Source organism: Vipera berus (assembly GCF_964194415.1).
Source record: "Vipera berus genome assembly, chromosome: 5".
In the NCBI taxonomy this organism is placed as follows: Eukaryota; Metazoa; Chordata; class Lepidosauria; order Squamata; family Viperidae; genus Vipera; species Vipera berus.
Genome location: NC_138207.1, coordinates 47,474,500 through 47,486,611, shown reverse-complemented (window position 1 = coordinate 47,486,611; position 12,112 = coordinate 47,474,500). Strand labels below are relative to the sequence as shown.

At 36.6% G+C, this 12,112-nt stretch overlaps 1 protein-coding gene across 7 annotated transcripts in view; it reads left to right on the top strand.

Annotated features, from left to right (window-relative positions):
* BTRC (beta-transducin repeat containing E3 ubiquitin protein ligase) overlaps window positions 1-12,112 on the top strand; it is a 169,788-nt gene that overhangs the window by 124,706 nt on the left and 32,970 nt on the right. For all 7 annotated transcript variants that reach the window (XM_081328167.1, XM_081328166.1, XM_081328164.1 and 4 more), the window contains 2 exons: window positions 2,185-2,416; window positions 6,685-6,871. In XM_081328167.1, coding sequence (XP_081184293.1) covers window positions 2,185-2,416; window positions 6,685-6,871 — 419 coding nt within the window. The remainder of the gene's footprint in view (window positions 1-2,184; window positions 2,417-6,684; window positions 6,872-12,112) is intronic.

Below are 12,112 nucleotides of genomic sequence, written 5' to 3'. Positions count from 1 at the left end.
TTGGGGAATTGTTGCTTCTGTATCCAGACTTGGTTTTACTTTTGACATGCTGATACATTGTAACTAATAAACATGTTCTTTGATGAATTTGCAAGCCTCGGAGTTCTGCTTTATTCATCTCTGTCGGAACCATGACATTTGTTTTCTTTCCTGCTTCAAGAAGAAAACTATTTTTGGAAAGAAAGTTGTTTCTTTTTTCCATAGATCTTCCACAACTACGTATGATACTAATTCCATGCTTTGTGTGCCATATAGTGGTTAAGACACAGGCCAGAAATTCGAAAGCCATAAATCCTACTCTACTTAATAACAAAGCCAGTCATTTACTTTCAGCCCTATGAAAGAGACAATGGCAAACCACTTCCAAAAAATCTTGCCAAGAAAACAGCAGGGATTTGTCCAGGCAGTCACCAGGAGTTAACGCTAATTTGAAAGGACAAACAATGTTTTATGGGTAGGGGAATTTATCTTTTACAGCTACTTTGGAGATTGAAGAATAGACACTGGTGTTAGTACACATATGGGTAGGAATAATTAAAAATTGTGAAAAGTTATATTTTAGGAATTCCATCTTCCATGAAGCACAGAAGACTGAAATGACTACTAGCCCAAAGCCAGAAATTGATAACCAACTGAGATATTTCCTCTCTTTGAATTACACTGGCTTTCTCTGCATAATTTGTCTAGAATCTGGGTGATAGAATTCGTATCTCTTTTGAAATCTCTATATTCAGACCAGAATAGTAAAATATATAGCAAGTAAATTGTGAGTTTTATTTAACATCAAATAATCCACAAAGAGCAAGATAAGTATTGAAATGGAAAACATGCCCTATTTTTTATCTTGAAGATACCCTTGTGCATATGATTCACCTCATGGTTTTTAGTGGCAAACTCATGCTGACTGTTTAGCTTGTTCACAAGTTCAGAGAAACCATCCTTTAGAGGTAATTATCCTAGCAGATTGCAGCCATTGAAAACAAGCCAGAATACATTTTTAATCGAGAGGTGACACAAGATTCTTGTTGTTTTTGCTGTTACAGAGTAATTCAGCTACCCTTTAGAATCCTCTTCAGAATACTTATTATAGGATGCAACAGAAAGCAGATGTTAACAGGATTATTGTATAGGTGATGGGCATTTGATGGTATAGAATCAGTGTCATAATGGGCTACAAATGAAAGCAAACAATTCAAAAGTGGACTTTGCTCTATAAAGTTTGTAAGTATTGCCTTTAGGTGAAGTTCCAAGTCTCCACAATATTTTTTTTTAGTTTAGCTCAGTTTCATCTTATTCAGTCATATACTTGAGTGGAACTAAAGCCATTCTCATAATGAACATTGAAACCTCCCAAGTGGAGAACAGGTTCCTTAAGACTCTTGCATAACTCCAGCATTCTCCTACCCATCATCTCTCAAGACTCAAATAAATAATGCAACATGGGAAAGAAAAATAACAGTTGATCATATAGACTACCATTTCCCTTGTTTCATAATGATCCAATGAATGACACCATATAATGGGGGGGGGTTATTGCTAGAAAAGCCTGCTTGGAGAAACCATGATGTCTGTGAAAGAAATATGGTCAAATAAATGGGGAAATAGATTTGCCAGTTACAGCCATTTCATATTCAAAATGTTTAAACAATTCAGTTAAATTCTGGAGTAAACTAACAAACAAGAACTGAACAATGAAAGGCTAGAAAACCTCTTCAAGAAAAGCCTCTGATTTTAATCTCAGATACCAGGTAAGACCATAAGAGAATACTTAGTTGTTGGGGTATACCTATATTTCATCATGTAACTTATGCTGTAATAAAGATTGGGGGGAAAACTAATATATACATATACAATGCACACACATACACATATATTTTATATTTTATGTATTTTCTATTTATCAGCAGTTCACTGTTTCTCTTAAAGTATCTATCATAAAATTGTTAAAAGTACATGAATATATTTGTACATTGAATTATACAGTAAGAATCTGGTAGCCATTTCAATTGTATATTAAGGTGATTACACTGTTAGACTCTGGTAGCAATTTAAACTGCATATTAAGGCCTAGATGAATTTCCTATCACCTGAGTAGTCACATGCTAGAATATTGTTTTTTAAGAATTCCAGATTATATCGCTGCTTTAAAATAATTTTTTGTGTGTGTGTTTATTTCTTTCATAGACAAAACTTGCCAATGGTACTTCAAGCATGATTGTGCCAAAACAAAGAAAGTTGTCTGCAAGCTATGAAAAAGAAAGGGAGCTCTGTATCAAGTATTTTGAGCAGTGGTCAGAGTCTGACCAGGTAGAATTTGTGGAACATCTTATCTCTCAGATGTGTCATTATCAACATGGGCACATAAATTCATACTTGAAACCTATGTTGCAGAGGGACTTCATCACAGCATTACCAGGTATTTTATTTGGAGCACACAAAGAGATGTGCTTGTTTTTATTTGGAAGTGCATTTTCTGCCAGATGTTTAAATTATTTTGGCTTATTTTGATTAAGTTTGGTCTAGTGGTTTAGGCACCAGGCTAGAAACCAGGAGACTGTGAGTTCTAGTTCTGCACTAGGTATGAAAGCAGCCAGCTGAGTGCTCTCTCTTAGCTCACCTCATCTGACAGATTGTTTTTATGGGGAATATAGAAAGAAGGACTTCTGCCAACCTAGCAGTTCGAAAGCACGTAAAAATGCAAGTAGAAAAATAGGGACCACTCTGGTGGGAAGGTAACAGTGTTCCGTGCGCCTTTGGTGTCTAGTCATGCCGGCCACATGACCACGGAGACGTCCTCGGACAAGCGCTGGCTCTTCGGCTTTGAAACGGAGATGAGCACCAGCCCCTAGAGTCGAAAACGACTAGCACGCATGTGCGGGGGAACCTTTACCTTTACCTTTTAGAAAGAAGGAGTATTAGGTATGTTTGCCGCCTTGAGATAACTTATGATAATGATTAAGACAGGATAACAATAATTAAAAGTCACATTCTAAAAAATAACTGGACTGTTTCCTACTTAAAAGAGACATAGAGGTATTTTGGTTGGCATCTTAGCAAATTCAGCATTTAGCCAACCTTGTTTGAGCTCAAAAGCTAAGCAGCGCTGATCTGAGTTAGTTCTTAGCTGAAGTCACAGATTTCAAACCCATTGACTATGTTGCATTGAAATTAAAACAATATCCTGAAAAAAGGCAGTGACAAATAATTTGTATAAGACTGCCAAACAAAAAACCCTGCATGAATGTAGCTCCCAAGAGTCGAACACAATTTGAGCACATTTATTTTGCTTGATCTTTTAAAACTGGGGTTCTAATTACTCGTACCTAAACCTGGTATTAAATTAAGATTAATCCAGTTTTAATAATTAGTATTGGAAATAGTAAAATGTAAAACAGAGGGGAGGAAATCTGAAGTATTATTTACTAAAATAATGTGATTCTATATAGAGTAACAATACTGCAAAATTATTCTTTAGATCTCATTTGGATCTAAAGTTAATGTTTAATTAAAAGGGATGGGGAGGGAGGGAGGGAAGGAAGGAAGGAAGGAAGGAAGGAAGGAAGGAAGGAAGGAAGGAAGGAAGGAAATATGACTTCCAGTGTACTTTTCAATAGTACATATTAACAAGCCTATCATCTCTCCTCTCTCTTAACTATTCCAGAAATTTCTTCAACCCCTTATTTATTTCTCATCTTAAATCCCTAAATCGCCATTTCATTTTTTTTCTTCTTTTAGCAAAAAGTCAATAAAAGATTTCTGGATTTAAAAATTAGTTGATCTTAAATTAAATTAAAAGCTTTAGAATATGAAGCAATAGATTGCTGCTAATATCTAATAACTTCTTTGGAAGATTTGTTGTACTGCTTAAGTATAATTTCTCAGCTTAATTTTATTTTATTTTTCATTTCAACTATTTTAAAGCCCAGTTTCACATACTTCAGTGTAACTGTTTTAGATGTTACTTTTCACTTCCCCAATTTGCTCTTAATGAATTTGCTGGAAGAGACATGGTAGAAAGAAATAAAAATTACTCAGATGCTTGAGAAGGTCATTATTGAGATTATTTTTTTTTGCTTGTCTGTCCTGAACAGGAAACATTTGGTACATAATAACCTGCTTAATCCTGTTAAGAACCATCTGATTCTTAGAAGCCTTTCATGTATGTCTATTTAAGTATAGGCATATGATCTTAAATAGTATAGGCATATGACCTTAAATGACCATTGCACTCATTTCTCATGCTAGTAAAGTTATGCTTAAAATTCTACAAGCTAGACTCCAGCAGTATGTGGATCGAGAACTACCAGAAGTACAGGCAGGATTTCGAAGAGGCAGAGGAACTAGAGATCAAATTGCTAACATACGCTGGATCATGGAGAAAGCTAGAGAGTTCCAGAAAAACATCTACTTCTGCTTCATTGACTATGCTAAAGCCTTTGATTGTGTGGATCATAACAAACTGTGGCAAGTCCTTAAAGAGATGGGCATACCAGACCATCTTATTTGTCTCTTGAGAAACCTATATGCAGGCCAAGAAGCAACAGTGAGAACTGGACACGGAACCACTGATTGCTTCAAAATTGGGAAAGGAGTCTGGCAAGGCTGTATACTGTCGCCTTGCCTATTTAACTTATATGCAGAGCACATCATGAGAAAGGCAGGGCTAGATGAATCAAAAATTGGAATTAAGATTGCCGGAAGAAACATCAACAACCTAAGATATGCAGATGATACCACTCTAATGGCAGAAAGTGAAGAGGAACTAAAGAGCCTCTTGTTGCGAGTGAAGAAGGAGAGTGCAAAACATGGGTTGAAACTAAACATTAAGAAAACCAAGATCATGGCATCTGGCCCTCTCAATTCCTGGCAAATAGATGGGGAAGAAATGGAGGTACTGACAGATTTTATTTTCCTGGGCTCCAAGATCACTGCAGATGGGGACTGTAGCCAAGAAATTAAAAGACGCTTGCTCCTGGGGAGGAAAGCCATGGCAAATCTAGACAGCACACTAAAAAGCAGAGAAATCACCCTGTCAACAAAAGTGCGCATAGTCAAGGCTATGGTCTTCCCAGTTGCAATGTATGGCAGTGAAAGCTGGACCATAAGAAAGGCTGAGCGCCAAAGAATTGAAGCCTTTGAACTATGGTGCTGGAGAAGACTCCTGCGAGTCCCTTGGACTGCAAGGCGATCAAACCGGTCAGTCCTAGAGGAGATCAACCCTGACTGCTCTTTAGAAGGCCAGATCCTGAAGCTAAAACTCAAATACTTTGGCCACCTAATGAGAAGGAAGGACTCACTGGAGAAGAGCCTAATGCTGGGAAAGATTGAGGGCAATAGAAGAAGGGGACGACAGAGAATGAGGTGGCTGGATGGAGTCACTGAAGCAGTAGGCGTGAGCTTAAATGGACTCCAGAAGATGGTAGAGGACAGGAAGGCCTGGAGGAACGTTGTCCATAGGGTCGCGATGGGTTGGACACGACTTCGCAACTAACAACAACAAATATGATCTTGAGTATCCCAAAATATTCTTGTTATTTACATGCTCCACCATTGCTACTAATCAATGAGTCTCAGTTTTTGGATCATTTGTAACAAGCGGAAATGAAGCATTTGATCTCATTTGGAATGTTCAGTAGATACTGTACTCTAAGAAACTGAATTGACCCAAGTCTCATAGATGACTTCCTCAAAATTATTGACAATAGTATACCCCCAATTGAGATAACGCTATGTGTTCTTTTAATTCTATAAAGTATATATTCAGCTTGTATTTAGGCCTTGTGTGATGGAATGTAGTAAGGAGGTGGATTCCCAGAAGGGATGTGTCCATAAAAGTAACAGGCAACTCAATCCAGATATTATATATAGGGAAAACATGGAGAAGACAGCCCCTTGCTGTATAGGGTATATTGTAGCTGTAGATAGTAGAGTTCTCAATCTGTAAAGATTTTATGTATAGTATGAAAAACTTGATGTCAGCCCAAAACCAAAATAATATGGGTTGATTCTTCCAAACATGATTAGATTAATTGTAATTTAATGATTAATTGTAGTCTGCTTACATATTCTTTGGTAGAACATCAGCAATATGTGAAATTCTCATATTCTAATTTCTCCAAAATTGCAGAACATCACAATTGTCAATGTTCAATTGTCTGTGTTTTCTTTTAAAACTAAATAAATAACAGACGGCCAGACAAACATATACTTGTTACAGTCGCATAACTGTTCTTACCAGGTACTGCTTCTTGGGGGGTCCATATTAGGAACATACGTTCTTCATTGCATGAAAAGTCTTTAATTTTAGCGCAAAGTAGCATTTGAACTGTTGTAATTTTAAAAAAGCTGTAGTAGCAAAATGAGAAATGGTCCTAATATACCAAGATTTTGTAGAATGCATCAAGTGAGAAAAGTCTTCCGTAGAACATCCCTCTAGTGCTAGAAACCAATAGAAATAGATTGGAATGACTTTCTGAATTCTTTATCATCTTAAATGCTTTGCTGTTTCTTACCCAGAGGAAGCTACTCATTCTTGAAGTTAACATGAAGCTATTTTCTATCCAGACATTCCAGTTCTTAATACAACAAATGGAATGAGCAGGGATGAAGATGAAAATGTGTTTGTAACATATGATCTCCTAGTGTGATCCCCAGTGACCACTAATTCTTTTACTTTTTTTCCAGCTCGAGGCCTGGATCACATTGCTGAGAATATTCTGTCTTATTTGGATGCCAAATCTTTGTGTTCTGTTGAACTAGTGTGCAAGGAATGGTACCGGGTGACGTCTGATGGTATGCTGTGGAAGAAACTGATTGAGAGGATGGTCCGTACAGACTCATTGTGGAGGGGTTTGGCGGAGCGAAGAGGATGGTGAGAGTATCAAACATACATCTGCTCAGTAGGGGAAGTAGATGCCAGTGATAGTTTGATCATTTTACCTGAAAATTGGAGAATATCCTTTAATATATGTATTTCTTATTTTCCTTGTTACTATTTTGTGAGGATACGTGTTTTCTCTTGATTCTAGAATTCATTCCAGGAGCCACTGGCAGCAGGCACATCATCTTCATCAGGAGGCAGGGTACAACTATTTAGTTGCTCACTGAAGGCAGTAGGTTTTCTTAAGACTCCTGACATCAATATTTTTCAGGCCGCTATTTCTTTCTTATCTTTATTTTGAAAAGTGAGATAATAAAAGCCCAATCTTGCACAATACCAACAAAGAAGAAAAATAACAGCATGGCTGCATAAAGAACTCTGATAAATTGAAAGATAAAAAGGACAAGTATAGAAAGTGGAAAGAGGGGCACATAACTAAGGCAGAATATCAACAAATAGCTGAGCCTGCAAAGATGAAGTGAGGAAAGCTAAGGCTCAAAATGAACTAAGGCTTGTGACCAAAGTCAAAAATAACAAAAAAGAGCTGCTTTCAACATGTAAAAAACAAGAAAAAAGTTAAGGAAATGATTGGTCCACTAGTGGGGGAAAGTGGCAAGAAGGTGACAAGCAACAGGGAGAAAGCAGAACTATTTAACTCGGTTTTTGCATCTGTCTTTACACAAAGGTAAAAAAAACCAGTCCAACCTATCAAAAACAGTACCATAAAAAACAGATTAGAAACACAAGTTAAGATAGGCAAGAAAATGGTAAGTGAGCACCTGTCCAGCCTAGACAAGTTCAAATCACCAGGACCAGATGGATTACACCTCAAGGTTCTCAAGAAACTGGCAGACGTGATCTCAGAACCACTGAACTATATTTTGCAAAGATCCTAGAGCACTGGGGAACTACCAGAGGACTGGAAGAGAGCTGATGTAGTTCCCATCTTCAAAAAAGGGGAAAAATAGATCCAGGAAACTACAGACTTATCAGCTTGACCTTAATACCTGGAAAGATTCTGGAAAAGATAAACAATGAATCAAGCAAATACCTAGAGGCAATCAAAGTCATTACTAAAAGCCAACATGGGTTTGTCAAAAACAGATCATGCCAGACAAATCTTATTGCATTCTTTGACCAAGTGACAAAATTAGTGGACCAGAGGAATGCTGTAGATATAATTTACTTGGACTTCAGTAAGGCATTTGATAAAGTAGATCACAACCTACTACTTGATAAGATAGAAAAATGTGGGTTAGACAGCATCATCACCAGATGGATTCGTAGCTGGCTGACCAGCTGTACTCTGTGTGGTTGTCAAAGGAACTGCATCAACATGGAGGGAAGTGTCCAGTGGGTACCCCAGGGCTCTGTTCTAGGCCCAGTGCTCTTCAACATCTTCATCAACGATTTGGACGAGGGGATAGATGGGGAATTCATCAAATTTGCAGATGACACCAAGCTGGCAGGAATAGCCAGCACTCCAGAAGATAGGCTTAAGATACAGAAGGATCTGGACAGATTTGAATACTGGACGCTATCTAACAAAATGAAATTCAGTGGTGAAAAAAGTAAGATTCTACATTTAGGCAAGAAAAATCAAATGTACAGGTATAGTATAGGTGGTACCTTGCTCAATAGTAGTAACTGTGGGAGGAATCTTGGAGTCCTAGTGGACAATCACTTAAATATGAGCCAACAGTGTGCTGCAGCTGCCAAAAAAGCCAACACAGTGCTAGGCTGCATTAACAGAATCAAGAACACGTGAAATATTAATACCACTTTACAATGCCTTGGTAAGGCTACATTTGGAATACTGCATCCAGTTTTGGTCACCACAATGTAAAAAAAACGTTGAGACTCTAGAAAGAGTACAGAGAAGAGCAACAAAGATGATTATGGAACTGGAGGCTAAAACATATAAGGAACGGTTGCTGGAATTGGGTATGTCTAGTTTAATGAAAAGAAGGACTAAGGGTGACCTGATAGTAGTACTCCAATATCTCAGGGGTTTGCCACAAAGAAGAGGGAGTCAAGCTATTCTCCAAAGCACCTGAAGGCAGGACAAGAAGCAATGAATGGAAACTAATCAAGGAGAGAAGCAACCTAGAACTAAGAAGAAAATTCCTTACTTAGAACAGTTAGAACAATTAACCAGTGGAACAGCCTGCCTCCAGAAGCGGTGAATGCTCCAACACTGGAAGTTTTTAATAAGAGTCTGAAATGGTATAGGGTTTCCTGCCTGATCAGGGGGTTGGACTAGATGACCTCCAAGATCCCTTCCTGTTGTTGTTGTTGTTGTTGTTGTTGTTATTGTTGTTGTTGTTGTTGTTGTTATTATTATTATTATTATTATTATTATTATTATTATTAGGTTCCTCTGTGCTGTCTCTTAACAATACTGGCCTAGTATTGCTGTGGTAGAACTTCAGCTGTCCCCACTGCACGGTTTCCATCTGATATAGGCAGTAATTTTAGTGCTTTTCTTTTCAGATGACTCTGAAAAGTCATCTCTGTTCCCATTATTTTCTGGTTATTGGTCCTATGTTTCCTGGTGGTCATTCTGTCAGCTGCTGCTGCTTCATTAAAGTAGTTTCTCTCCGAACCAGAACTCAAATATTTGGTGGGAAAATCTTTTCTCTTAGCACAGAAATTTTATTGGCCCTTTATGGCCACTTCATATCCAGAATCTGTAGAATTTGGCATGCCTCTTTTGGAAAAGGTTTCATTGCCCTTAAAGGATCAAAATCTGGATCCAGCCCTGAGAGTGGATTGCCATATAGATGACATGGAGACCTTTTTTATCAGATTTGTCTAATGTCAGAGATGCACCATTCTGTCAAAACACCTGAGAGCTCATCTTTTTTTTTTAACTGCACTTTTTTCTTCTCTAGCACTTTTCTCCAGATATATTTCATCTGCTAGCCTAGAGGCCGAAAGGCAAAGAATGCACCACAGGATTTAACTGAGCCTATTACACTTTACAGTTCTCATATTATACCATTTGAAACCAATGTAACAAATAGATGTAACACCTTTTAAGGATTTGAGTGGTGGGATGCATATATATTAAAATCAGTGAGGTATAATATTCTTCCATCCTATAACTTAAGTTAAGTCTGTGACACATACCTAAAGAATAATCAGAATCCAATTACTATATTAACGAGTAAACAAATTTTTAGAACTCAGAAATAGACGTGTTATGAATAGGATGTCAGTTGGGGTTTTTTTAAACAGATCTTTTCATTTGGAAATGTAATCTTTGCTCATAAAACCTGGAATAACCACTACTAAGCAATTAGCATCTAAAATTCAGATAGTATTCATCATCTATTTCACATGCAGGACCAAGTCTGATGTTCTACTATTAACATTTTATTAGATGCTTCCCTCCTGGGATAACCCCTTTAATATACAATTTTCTATTCATTGGGCCTCCACAGTTTTCTGGAGATATTTGGATATAAATATTTCATAAACAAGACAAAGTGATAGCCAAGGCATTTTAGCTTTTATTTATTTAAATAATAATAATACTGCCACAATTTGCAAGTGCAAAAACTATTAAAAGAATTTAAAAAGCCTCGATACCATTAATATGTTGACGTTCAATAGATTAGGAAAAAAAATAATGTTTGTGAAATATTCTAAAATGCAACTGCACCCAGCTTTAGTAGTAAGTGTACACCCAAATTGCCTTTTTTTTTCATAGTATTTTTAACAGCAGACATGGCAATTACCATTATCTGCATCTTCAAAACTTAGTATAGGGAAATGTAGTTTAGTTTAAGAATTAAATCAGATTCCATTTGTGGAGATCTTAATGATATGTAGACAACACATCAAGCAGTAAACTGAGCAATAACAGGTTCTAACAGTTTTCTGATAATATTATAAATTTATTTCCTAAAGTTCTGTGCCAAGCATGAGATTAAAAAAAACACATTATTTCTTTAGCCATAGAAAGTGGGTTGTAAATTAATAATATTTACCTAAGCTATATCACTCTCCTCTCTTTGATTCTCCTTAGAAGAAACAACTATTAAGGCAAGAGGTATGTTTGCTACTATATAACAAAGCAAATATTTTTAGATTGCTGAGCTACACACATACAACAAATGGAGGTTTGAAAAATGTTATTCTTTGCTAGAGAAATGCAGACAACTTGAAATCTGATCAGGGTCAGCGCCCCTGTGTCACATATTATTTCATTCTGTTTAATTTCTCAGTAAATTGTTTTTCTCTCTCTCTTCAAAAGCCACCTACACAGTCCACAGTTGCTTTTATATGATTTTTAAACCACATCTGTTTCTTTCCTTAATCTATCTTTTTAATTTTTTTTATCAGTTGGTTAGTAGATTTAACAAAACTGATTCATTATAGTTGCAAAGGAATGATCAAGTAGCATGTCTTCTGTAGTTTCTACTTTCCAGCATGAAAATGTAAAATAGTAATAAGCTGTCAAAAGCCCAAGATGTAAAATAACATATATCCAACATGATATGTAGAAAATATGTTGGTGATAAATCATTTTGTAACCTAGCTGAATGTTTTATTTACTAATATATTCTCAGGAAATCCCAACATTTCTGTTTACTAATGTTCTTCACATCAGTAAAGACCTTGCAATTCACAAAATGTATTTTGGGAAATTTAAGATTAGAAGTTTTCAATGGGGTGTTTTATCCAGATTTTTACCACTCCTGTAATTTTTTAAACAGGATACCTTGCATGTGTCATATCATGTACAAAGAGGCTTCTTAATACAGTTTCAAAGGATATAGGAAGGAAGAGATTTATACGTGGAATAAACTGGTCTGTGAATTATTACAAGACAGTTATAAAAGGGAGAGTAAAGATTTAAATGTCATACATCAGATGCCAGGATTGTACTTATAGATTTGTGTCCACCTCAGTTTTGCAGACATAAAAATGTCCATTGCGGAGTTCTTTGTTTCTGCACAGTACTGGGTAGCCTCTTAATTTTAAAATGGGAATATATTTAAAACTGTGCCATTGGAGAAATTTGATCCCATTGCTCTTTAAAACACATCCATTCCAAAACCGGATCAGTTCAAAGAAGAAGCCATGCTGTTTACCAATAGCTAGAAGAACCAGTAAAATGTATTTGTAAGACTGTGTGAATTGACTGATAATTTTTACTATAGGGCTTGGCCTCAAAATAATTGTACTATAAAGAATATGCTGCTCACCAAGGTTCTCTCCTGA